The sequence below is a fragment of the Nelumbo nucifera genome, chromosome 2 (genome assembly GCF_055504915.1).
Source record: "Nelumbo nucifera cultivar China Antique chromosome 2, China Antique-T2T, whole genome shotgun sequence".
Classification (NCBI taxonomy): Eukaryota; Viridiplantae; Streptophyta; class Magnoliopsida; order Proteales; family Nelumbonaceae; genus Nelumbo; species Nelumbo nucifera.
The window spans coordinates 51,762,079-51,775,102 of record NC_142650.1 but is presented as its reverse complement, the minus strand read 5'-3'; the positions used below and the strand labels follow the sequence as shown (position 1 = coordinate 51,775,102).

Sequence of the window (13,024 nt, the reverse complement as noted above, 5' to 3'; positions counted from 1 at the left end):
ACTCCATTGACCAAAACTTTTTCTTTTCTAAATGTTTAATATAGGGTTACTAATTAATATTTGAAATTGACTACTGCATTGTACCAAAAATGCATGGAGGTTGCCAATTCATCAGAAATAAAGAACTCTACAGGAAAAAGAAGAAAAATAAATAAATAACTCTCTACAGATCACCTGGCAGACAATGGCATAACCAAAATCTGGCAGGCAGTAATCCATTCATATAGTAAAGATTCTTCCTGTCAAACCTGTAACAGCAGCTATCAACTGTCCCAGGTAAAATGACAGGGAACACACTGAAAAGTGAAAGAAGTTGAGAAGGATGAAAGAAATGAAAAATGGATACAGTTTCTTTGCTTTTTCCAGCAGACATGATGTCAGAAAACAACATGAGGGCTTTCCACTGACAATTCATGATGCAAAAATCACATAACTTCAAGCACATTTTTAAGCAGTGTAGTAATAACCATCATTTATGGAAAGCCATTACTAAAATATACATATAAATTAATGGTCTCATTAAGTTGAAGCACCACGAGTATGCATCAAAAGAAATCTTTGCATCACATTGAACATATCATCAATCCAATCAATCATGAAAGATGGTGGCATCTAATACTGAGGAAACTAAAAGGAAATGGTACCTGGAGCTGGCTGGATCCCTTATTTCAAATTCATCTCTCTCTGCATCATAGCCACATACCACAATATAGTGACCTGCAATATGAAAAACAGGAAAGTTAATATCTAGAATTTATATAGTACCTTAAGCATAAAAATAAAACTTAACTCTAGATAAATTTTATATGGAACTCTAATCATAAAATTACGAAGTAGAAACTTATATTCTATATGGTCCCTGTAAGAATGAAATATAGAATTTATATGGTGCGGAACATAGAATTAAAGGTAAGGAACTAGAGATAAATTTTAACTTTGTCAATTTTCCCTTCTTGTAGATCTTCAGACAATTTCGCAAGTTACTTTAGATACAAGGAAGCATTCCTTAGATGCTGCATATTCCTTTGTCTTCAGATGCAACTTTAAGAGGAAAACTTCAGAATGGCATTACTGCATTCCTCACTTACTAAAGCAATTAGGTTAACTACCTTAACATCCCCCACCTTCCAAACTCGGTGAATGATCATCTACAGAAGTCACTTCAGATTTCAACAAGATTTCTTATAATTTTTCTTTCACTTTTATGATGCTTTACCTTTTTATTTTTTTTTTGTTGGAGACAAAATGGTAAGTTAGGATTAGGAAGGTAGCTTGCCCATGAAACTAATATGGTTCTTCAACTTTATCAAAATATTTCCTTTAAAACAGAAAGTTAAGCCTAAGGGAATTTCCTCCACATCATCTCTTAAATTATTTGCTCTTACCCTGTTACTTCAATGACTCCAATCAACTCTACCACTTGAGTTTGTGAAGAGGTACTGCTGCACACTCATCAAATCCTCTCCAAGTTGACTAATTCTCATTAACGTGTAAATGGAATGCTTAAACAAGAAAGCTGGACCATTTATGTCTTGCCCAAGTGAAACAAATTCTTGGGAAGATCAAAGCTATAACAAGTGGAGACCCCATAAAAAGTTGTATTCCTTCAGTTACATTTCAAGGATTCCACGGTACTATTACAAGATCTTTTTATTTTCCATGAGAACCCCACACCAATGCAGAAAGAGAAAAGTCCTACAGGAATGAATGTGGAGGGAAGAGGAGGGAAAATTAAGGATTTGAATTTTGAGGAGTTCAGGACATCATCATCATCATCCAATCCTTATCTCAACTATAAGGGGTCAGCTACATGAATCCTGTTTCACCAGTTTGTTTTGTTTAATGCCATATCCATTTTTAAATTATTGGCACTTAAATTATTTCTTACTACTTCTACTCCTGTCCTATTTGATCTACCCCTTGCCCTTCTAGCCCTTTCAACTTGTAATAAATGACTTCTTCCAGGTGCTGTTGATGGTCTTCTATGCACATGACAAAACCATCTTAGCCTACTTTCTCTCATTTTATCAACTATTGGAGCTACTCCTAAGTTTCTACAAATGATTTCATTTCTGATAATCTGATCCTATCCTTTCTAGCTTTTCCACTCACCCATCTCAGATATACATTTTGGCCACACTCATTTTCTGTACATGTTTTTTCTTGACTGTCCAACACTCTGCTTCATACAAAATAGGTTGCCTTACAACTGTTTTATAGAATTTTCTTTTTGCACCTATCACATAAAAGTCCAGATACACCCATCCATTTTGCCCATTCTGCTCTAATTCTATGGGTGACATCCTCCTCCTCCTCAATCTCTCCCTTGTCATGATTATCAAACCAAGGTAATAAAAAAGGTCACATTGAGTTATCCCTTGCTCTCCAATCCTAAGTATACCCTGCTTTGCACTTCCATTGTTATTAAATTTACGTCATATATCTTGTTTTAATCCTTCTTACTTTTGTTTCTAGGGGTTTTTATTGATTCCCCCACCTCATAAATTTTTATTGGTTTGTATGGTTGGGAAAAGTGATAAAGTGCAGGAATCAATCAAAATACAAGGGGTAGTATCGTATCATAGCTGAGTAGGGGTGCAAACCGGGTGGGCTGGGCTAGGTTTTAGCTCAACCCAGGCCCAACCCTAAGAAGTGGGCCTAAAGGCTAAAGCTTGAACCCAGCCTGAGCTCGGAGATCAAGCCTAAACTATCCAATCCAAGCCCATCCTGCACTAAAATTTTATGCACTCGGGTTGGGCTGGGGCCTGGTCCGGGCTCAAGTTGGTCAATCAGCTCACTAAAAATTGATATACATGTATCTATGCATGCATGTATGCATATATGTATGGTTTATTAAAATGAGTTATGCATATATGCATGTATGCATGCAAATATGTATCTATATATGCATATATACATGTATATAATTAGGCTGGCCTTGATTTGGGATAAGGTCAGGCCGGGCTTTGGCTACCAAAGTGCTAGGCCGGAGCCCAGCCAAAAAAAAAAAAAAAAAAACTGAACTGTTGGGCTTGGCCCAGCTTGAGGACCAAAAGTCCAATCCCAGCCTGTGTAAAATTGTGGGCTGGGTAGTCCGGGCTCAGGTAGGGCCCGCTCAAGATGCACCTCTATACCTGAGTGGTTTGGTAAATAAAACCAAAAGAAGAATAAAAATTATGAGATGGGGCAAGCCATAAATTTCCCTTGTTTCTGAGGCATTTGTCCAAAAGATTCATTTTGCACTTAATCCTTTGTTAGTTTCATCATTTAAAACAATGCCATCGGCAAACAACTGAAGAAGGGATTCAGATCTGAAATAGAAAAGATAAAGAGAAAAAAATATGCACTTTTTAGAAGAAGATCACACTGTTATCTGAAGGACTTCAAAAGAAACTTTGCTTTCCATTGATTCCACTCTAAGGCCCCGTTTGATTCGTGGGAATAGGGGTCTGGAATCGGAATCGGAATAGGCTATTCCGATTCCAACTGTTTAGTTGGATGTAATCGGAATCCCATTCCCATTCCTGCTGGAATGGCATTCCCCCATTTGAGGGAAGGCCATTCCCTGTCCCTCCCTTGGGAATGAAATCCCATTCCTTCTGATTTCAATTCCCATTCTCATTCCTGTCTGAACCAAACAGACTATGGGAATGGACCATTCTGATACTGATTCCGACTGTGAACCAAACGGACCCTAAATTCCAATCACAATGGATCTATTTATAGGCTAAACACAAGGGTTCAGATCAACTTCACAAACTCCCATTTCAACTAGGAAACTAACCCAAAACAGATTCTAACCACTATGGCAACCTAATCTTAAACTAATAACACATTACTAATCCTATAAAAACTAACTTATTTAAATACACCAGAAATTACTAAAAAATAATAATTGCAGGAATTACCATAAATAGTAAATCTGAAAGTGAAATAAATTGTAATATTAAATTTTACTAAGAAAAGTAAATTTATAGAAGACAAAATCCTATTCCTAACTTGCCAACTAAAAATACCAAATTTCAAATAATAAAAAAATTATTAAAGTGTCATTGGTCCAAGAATATGAAGAATCTTGATTTCTTCCAGGGATTCTTTCCTTGCTTTCATGCCTGCATCAGTTTCTCTAGGAATCAACACCTTCGAACTTGGAGTCAGCAGTGAAACACAAGTTTTAAGAAACAATTTTACTTTCATTAATTCTTAAAAGGGTGTTCTTTATGAAAAAAAAGGGTGTTCATAATGATGTTAATATATGAACTTCAAATCATTTTGAGATCTACATGATATTTACCTTCTTAATAAGTGTATAAACAAGGAAAATGCTTGCTAACAGAGAAAAGAAATTCAAATCTAATTAGTTTAAATTTTTTTTTCTAAATATTTAGCAAATCTTTGATCTGACTAAGAATCTCCTATTCACCATATGAGCCTCACTTGAACTAGTCAAATCTGACAGGATGGGCCCAAGTTCATAGGTTGTGACTTCACTCATGGATGTCAAGTGTGGTCCATTTTATCTGAACCAACCTGCTCATTGTAGTTTCTCTTGTTCTATTGAGGAGGTATGACAGTCTCCATAGCCTACCGCTAACAGTTTGTCAGCACCCATTTATGTTTGGCAAATCTACTTCAATAGCTAAGGAGGGTAATTGAAGTTGCTTTGCTGTTAAAATATCCATGAGGACAGTTCTTAACTTGGCTTCCATGGACTCAACATCCCCTATAGGTAGGTCCTCTACAGGGCCATAAGGTACTCCAGTATGTGGTAATATCCTGGTGGGAAGTGGGATTGTAACTCTAGGCAGTGGATCATTTGGTGCTGATTGTACAATCTAGGGGAGGTTCCTACTTAGTGTAACATAGGACATTCCTATGAACACTGCAGTCGCAGGCATCTAAATTGTAAATCATTTATTACCTCATTTTATTCAATATATAAATCGTGCTTAAATTCTGGTGTACAATATAAATAATATTGAGTACTATCAAGCAAGTTGTTTAGCCAAGATCATTCCATAGTTGTCAAGGTGTCTAGGCGATTCTGGGCAACACTGGGGCACTTGGGTGATAAGAATTTTGTAAAATAAAGAGTTAACTTTTGGCTAGTTCCCTAGTTTTATATACCATTAAGCATGCATATTAATTGAAAAAATAGCAATTTTTTATTAAGAACATAATACTACTATGATAAGTTTTTAAAAGATAAAAATATTTTAAATTATTAATTTCATTATTTTCAAAAACAATATTACTATGATAAGTATTTAATAGAGCAATTTCATATCAATTAGCAACGAAATAAGGCTATTAACTTTATATGATAAAAATTCAAGATGGAAAGCAAAATAGAAAACAAGATAGGTGACGCCTTGACAACTATGGATCATTCTTTAGAAATTACTTAGGATATCAAACAAGATAACATTAGAATTTGTATTTATATATTAAAATCAGAAGAAAATTATAACAGGGTTGCCTCATCAAGAAAAAATAACATCCATAGTTAATATTGATAAAATGATTTTTGTAGGTATAAATAATGGTGGATTACCAAAAAGCGGCCTCAAAGAGAAATCATTTCCCTATTTGATCTACCAAAAAGTACTGTAGCCAATAATTACAAACCACCACTCACCGCTGTAGCCAGAATTTCCTGCATAGAAGGCTGAAACACAAACATCCTCCAGCCAAGACCGACTGCATTGATAAATTTCAATGATAAGCATTTATTAGAAGTTTTCTGTATTAAGAAATATCTCATATAAAACCATAAGAAACCTTTAGTTTTTATCCAGCCAAAGGTATCAGAGAACGAAAAAATAAGAGAAAAGAATTCAGTCAACACTAAAATAGTTACAAACTAGAAAATATTTAGTCAGCATGATGACAAACAGAAAGCACAAGGAAAACATTATGGTGATCGTAGATTGGCAGCTGTCCATTTGTCCAGCATATGCCAATTTTCTTTTGAGAAGGGAAAACTGAGAATCCATTTCTCTGATTCTTGCTTTTATCTGACACCAGTCGCCCTTTCCCCTCTTGGTACATAGTGAGATATGATAGGCTTTCTTGGAAAAAATTGTCATTATCATAACTTTAAGACATAAGTATGATATTATTTCAAGCAAGTCAAAGAAATGAAAACATTTCAACTAAATGGAAGAGAGAAAATACTGAAAAGAAGCACAACACGGTACCACCTCAACTTGTACTGGTCAACCAACACGATTGCAATATATTTCCCTGACAATATCAAGATGGAAATTTCTTTACAACTGATTGACCTGCACTGTAGTAAAAAGAAGATTGACCAACCTATCTCAGAGAACTATCAAAAACTTAAAAAAAAAAAAGAACAAGAACTATTTAAATAATCTAATTATTCATACTAGGAACTCATTTCTACATGTGATAGAGGGCTTTTGAGAAGATGGCATTCAGATGGATGCATGTTGAAGAGGGAAAAGCCACATGAAAGAAGAGGCTTTATATGCACAATTTACAAAGAAAATGGAGAAGCTTTTTTATTCATTAGAAATGGAGAAAGTTAAAGGTCCTTAAATTTAGCCAAAATTTACTCTTCTGTCACCTTTCTATATCAAAACTCAAAACATGTCAAACTGCTTTGCCTTTTTGTATGTCTACATGATAAACAAAAGCATACAATCTAGACATGTTAATGAGAGCTTTAGGACAAGGTTTGTTTCATGGTTAGTTTTCCAAAATTATAAAATGGAATATGACCCGAGTAGATCATTAATTTACATGAAACTTGAGTTTTTCAAGTGGCATAACCAAGTTAGCAAGTTAGAGACTGAATCTATATTGAGCACTCAGGTATTGAATAAATCTTGAACCAACTAGGTTCCAAGATAGTGTGTTGTATAAGCTACTTGCCACTGACATAATGCTGATTAACAAGGATAAAAGGCGGACAAGGATAAAAGGCGGATGCAAACCTTCATAGTTAGAATGCACAAAAATAAATTAGAATGAGAAGGATTGAGTTTGAACTAAAGTAGGGTATATTATATAGGGAGAAATTCTAATGAAAACGTAAGGGATAACTGACCCAAGTCAATTAAGGGAGAGATCGAAGAAGATTTTGCCTAGAAAAATGGAAGGTCAATGAAGCATGTGCCTTAGAGTGTTGTGTTTGGAAGAAAAATCTTAACAGGTTTATAAAAACATGCATACTTTAAGAAGCAGGTTTTAGACACACAACATCTGTGGAATGAATGTATCCAAGATTGTTTTGAGAAGGAAAAAATACAAGACTAGGAAGAACAAAACTAGAAATGACTGTATTTTTTGAAACCTAGACCTAGCCCCTATTTACCCAAATAAAGAAAGGACACTGCTGCATATGGCATTGAATATGAAATTTAGACTAAATATTGAAGTATTTGACATGATACATCATCCTTGTACAGTTTCTGAATATCATAGCCTAGCCTAAATGAATAAAATTTTACCTTATTTTCTCAAAAAAAAAAAAAGCCTAGCCTTAATGACAACATAGTTGCATCATTTCCATCAATTAGCAATGACTAAACTAGAAAGAAAGAGTGATTCCATACAAGCTGTTAAAAACTGTTAATTCTTTAAGTATAGTACCGCAGGGGTACTATTATAACTTTCTCCTTTTATTTTTTATATTCTATCACCCTAGTATAAATACTAATTTGGCTCTCAAATCTCTCTTCCTCTCTTCTTCTCTCCTGTGTAGCATGGTATCAGAGCGGGACTATCAGAAAGGAGAGATCAAGTGAACTGTTTCCTTCGCACCAAATTTTCAGATCTGCCGTCCTCATCTACTGTTCGGGTGATTGAAGATCCAGTTTTCCCATGCACTGAAGTAATCTCTCTCCTTCTCCTCTTTTTTTTTTTCTGGTCGTGTGCCAGAGCAGAACCTATACTAGGTCTGCTGGTTGGATGTGAGGTGATCAGCACCTCTTTCTTTCCTTTTTTGTGGGATCGACTGATCCCTGTAAAAAACTGTAGGTTGGTGAAGACCTTTTGTGTGTTGCGATAGCAGCTTTTATGGTGAACCTGAAGGTCAGAGAGTGACCTGTACATGCTTTTAACAGCATCTCTGTTTGATGCGTAGGTCACGAGACGACCTGTATGCACTGTGACAGCAACCAGTTTTGATTCTGTAGGTCAAGGGATGACCTGCTGTTGGTGCTGTAACAGCACCTGTGTTTAAAAACAGGGGGGGTGCTTCCGGAAAAAAAAAGGGTTCCTTTTGCCCTTGGTGTTAGACTTTTTTAAAGGATTTGTGACCACTTTAAGAGCCTTTTGAATCTGTAACCATGAGCGGTGAAGATTTTGCTACATCTGGTGTTTCCTCAATGCAGAATGGAATGAGTGGGGGTGTGGACCTATCCCTTCCCATGGCTGTTATTCCCCTTGATGGCTTAAATTATTTAGAGTGGTCAAGAGGGATAAGTTATACATTACTGCAAGGGGAAAGATAGGATACATAAATGGGAGAATCAAAGAACCCAATTCTAGGAGTACTGAATATGATAGATGGAACCAGGAAAACAACATGGTCATGTCCTGGCTTTTAGTGTCTATGCAACCTCAAATAAGAAGGAATTTTATGTGGGCTGAAACGGCAAATGAGATCTGGGAACAAGCAAAATTAACTTATTCTGAGTTGTGTCACTATGCAAAAATTTACCAGTTACAGGCAGAATCATCCGCTTGTAAACAGGGGAAGAGGTGCCTTTCTGTGTACAATTCAAACTTAACCTCTATCTAGAAGGAGTTAGATCATTATCAAAGTGTGGACTGGAAGCAAGGATTAAAGTATTGTTATCGAGTATCGTATCGGACAAGTTGGATACGGATACGGATACAGATATGCTTTGGAAATGCATGGATATGGATGAAAAATATGGATACACTAGGGAAACACATAAAAATTTCATAATACATTAATAATATTAAATTTAAGGTCAAATAACCATAAATAATGTATAAATACATAAAAAACGTATATTTTAATGGTGTATATGAAAAAAATATATTACAATTAATATAATATGATGCAGAAATATCATACAATTTTATTGATGATGTATCAATCAAGAGTTCAAAATGCAAAACATATTTTCCTATTATAATTTAATTATTATATCAAATATTTTTATTTTACTATTTTTACGTTTTTACATTAACAAAGAGGTCAACTAAATATCAAATTATCTATGTAAAATAAATATCCATTAATAATTTATAAAATGTATAATCTGAACTTAAAATATATCAAATCTATTAAAAATTCTAAGATACATATCATATGCAAATTCATAATTTTTAACTTTTAAAGTGATTATTCCATTATTATAGTTTTATTCCTATAATTTTCTAATTAAAAATATTTTTTTGGTATAAATGTAGATTAGTAGATTTGATAGATTCAATTTAAGATTATATTCTTGAATATTTTGTAAACAATGATTTTATTTTCTAAATAATAGATATGATTTTATGTCATGTAAATTAATATATATATATATATTTATATCATGTGCAAATTTATAAATTTTAAGTACTAAAATAATTATTCTCTTATTAATATTATATTTTTATAAGTTTTTGAGATTCAAATAATATTTTGATATAAATGTGGATTTGATATATTATTTATTTCTATTACTTTATAAAATACTGATTTTAAGTATTACTTTTTAAATTTTTAGTTGGAGTTAACCATATATGTATTATTTATTTGAATTGCACTTAAGTAATAAAGAAATAAGATCCGTAATCATTTAGTCATAAACACAAAAGATGGAGTGGCTTAGTGGCTTTTAGGCACGGACATTAAGCTCTTCTTTATCTCTAGATGCGGGTTCGAATCTTGCAAATTTCTTTTTCAGTAGACGAGTATGCGCATGCACATTCGCATTTTGCGGGTAGCGTATCAATCCGTATCGATATGTACCTGCCGATACAATGCGATACAGACCGATACACATCTATATCGGCCCGATACACACGATTGGCAGGATACATATAACGTTGTAGCGTATCCTGTGCTGGACACTAACGATACCGATACGATACGCCCCATATCGGACGTATCGTATCGATATTTGAATCCTTGATTGAAAGTGTGATGAAGAAGCAAAATTGTACAAGAAACTTGTTTCCCAGCAAAGAGTGTTTGCTTTCCTCCATGGCTTGAATCCTGAATATGAATCTATCAGAGTCCAGATCCTAGGTAGCAAGGATCTTCCATCTGCCCAGAAATTTTATGCTCTAGTACAATCAGAAGAAAGTAGAAGGAATTTGCTGAACAATTCTGGAGGGGATGCAATTGTGTTGGCAGCAAAAGGGAGTGTTACTACAGGTGGGGGAAATACCTTTAAGGGGGACTTTCAGAAAAAGGGTGGATGACAAAGACAAATTGTGGTGTACTCATTGCCAGAAACCCTGACACACCCGAGATACATGCTGGGATCTTCATGGAAAGCCGAAATAGGCTCAAGATTTGAGTAAGAAGCAAGGTTCAGATCTGAATAAAAAGTCAGGACAGCAAGGTACAAGAAAGCACACTATGAAAAACATGGCTACTCAAGAGGATCAACCCCCTATTACTACTATAACTCAGACACATGTCTTTGGATCTGACCTAAGGGAAGATATTATTAATTCCTTTCGTGACCATTCGGAGCTCTATGGTAGACCAATTTGTTAGATAGATGCTCCTTCCTCAACTTCATTTGCGTCTGCATCAGGTAACTCTGCCACAACTTCCCATGTAGCATCACGCTCCCCTAACACTCCTTGGATCATTGATTCTGGAGAGATAGATGCTCTTTCCTCAACTTCATTTGCGTCTACATCAGGTAACTCTGCCACAACTTTCCATGTAGCATCCCGCTCCCCTGACACTCCTTGGATCATTGATTCTGGAGCATCTAAACACGACTAGTAAGTCCTCTCACTTTCAAACCTATCACCTCCTTTCTAGAAGAGACAAGGTGAGACTAGCTGATGGATCATACTCTACCATAACTGGTCAAAGAACCATTTCTCTTCCTTTTGGCCTTACCCTGTCTAATGTTTTTACATGTCCCGAAATTTTCCATTAATTTGTTCTCTGTTAGTAGTATTACTAATTCCTTAAACTACTTAGTGACATTTTTCCCTTCTTACAGTGTGATCCAGGATCTGGCCTCGGGAAAGACGATTGGTAGATGATGTATGGTGGATGGGGCTCTACATGCTAGAGAATAAGGTTGGTCTTACAGTCACAGAGTCTAAGAGTCGGTCTTGTAAGAGTCAAGTCTATTTATGGCATAGTCGTCTTGGTCATTTATCTTTTAAGTCTTAAATGGTGTTTCCAAAGTTGTTTAAGTCAGTGTCAGAATTTACTTGTCAAACTTGTCAATTGAGTAAGCAGTGTAGAACTCATTTTTCTTCAAAAAATAATAAATCTAAATTTCCTTTCCACATTGTTCATTCTGATGTTTGGAGCCCTGTTACTTTACCATCTAAGAGTGGCTACAAATATTTTATTACCATTATCGATGATTACTCCGGATATACATGGGTATATCCTATGCGAACCAGGGATGAAGTACCCAAAATTATTCAAGATTTTCAGCGGATGATCTTCACCCAATTTCAAACTTAAATCCAAAATTTTCAATCAGATAATGTCAAAGAATATTTTCATAGTGATCTCATGGATTTTTTTGCTTCGTGTGGTTCACTTCACCGTAGTTCTTGTGCCCAAACATTACAACAAAATGGTGTTGTTGAAAGAAAGAACCTACACCTCCTTGAAGTGGCTCGAGGGTTACTAATTCATATGAATGTTTCCAAACGTTTTTGGCTTGAGATTGTCCTTTGTGCTACCTATCTCATCAACCGTATGCCCTCTCGTTGGTTAGAGTGCAAAGCCCCACATCAACTTCTTTTTCCCAAGGCTTCCCTTCTTTCTATTCCTCCTTGTGTGTTTGGTTGTCGTTGTTTTGTTCAAAATCTGCCATCTACTCGTGGAAAATTGGACCATCATGCTATTCCTTGCATCTTCTTGGGGTACTCTCTCACTTAGAAGGGATACCAGTGCTTTGATCCTGCCTCTCGAAGGTATTATGCTTCTATGGATGTCTCCTTTTTTGAGAGTGAGCCTTTCTTCCCTGTTTCTCCTCAGGGGGAGTGTAGGAATGAGGAGAAACTGGTTCAGCTCCCTCCTCTTCCTGATCCACCTCCCTTTCGTGTCTTCTTTCGTCGTCACAAGGGCCAACCATGTTTTAGAGTTGTTGGAGCACCTAGAAGCTGTACCACCAAAGTCATCAAACTCTCCGGGGGTGGATCATACCCAATCAAGTACCTTGGTTCCTATTGAAGTTTCTGACCCTATTTGATAAGAACCCACTAGACGACCTACTCTAGGAACTCTTGAATCAAATTGTTATGCGCACCCAAAAGCTAGAAAACAAGTTGTAGTTGATCAGATTAGAACCTTAAGGAAACTAAGTCCTTAAAGAATCCAATCTTGAAGACGCCACAAAGGTTGATCACTCCCTTGATAAGTCAAGATATTGTATTCTACTAAGAATACAAGAAGGCAAAGCTAAACTTGCTGAAAATACCATTGTATTATTGATTAATTTTCGTGTTACATAGTTGTGACCTTTATATAGGCAATGTAAACATCATTATCTTATAAAGAAACTCCTAATCTTATAAGGAAACTCCTAACTAATGATGATCCCTTTAATTTAGAAAAGCAAAACTGCTTTGAAATAGAAATCCTACTAAAAGACTACAACTAATGACAACTAAGCATAGAAAGGTCAAAGTAAACCAAAACAAGACAAAACAAGCCCAACAAGCCCATCAATACATCTTAGCATGCGAATTGGGTCTTTTCTTATCATGTCCATGCGCCAAGCCCATCAATACATCTTATGTCATGGATTCTAAGCTTGTTCTTCAAGATCCAAGCCTTGCTCATCGTCTTGCACATAAAGATAAGTGATTATCCTTGGTG

General features: G+C 35.6%; 1 protein-coding gene across 8 annotated transcripts in view; it reads right to left on the bottom strand.

The window, feature by feature from the left end:
* Window positions 1-13,024, bottom strand: part of LOC104601147 (guanylyl cyclase 1) — a 33,560-nt gene that overhangs the window by 3,251 nt on the left and 17,285 nt on the right. For 3 of the 8 annotated variants that reach the window (XM_088897900.1, XM_088897904.1, XM_019198410.2), the window contains exons 6-8: window positions 6,201-6,292; window positions 5,639-5,700; window positions 645-717 (exon numbers count right to left, since the gene is read on the bottom strand). In XM_088897900.1, coding sequence (XP_088754026.1) covers window positions 645-717; window positions 5,639-5,700; window positions 6,201-6,292 — 227 coding nt within the window. Of the gene's footprint in view, window positions 1-174; window positions 249-644; window positions 718-5,638; window positions 5,701-6,200; window positions 6,293-13,024 lie in introns of all 8 variants that reach the window. The other 5 variants (XM_088897901.1, XM_088897905.1, XM_019198411.2 and 2 more) reach the window with 2 other exon arrangements.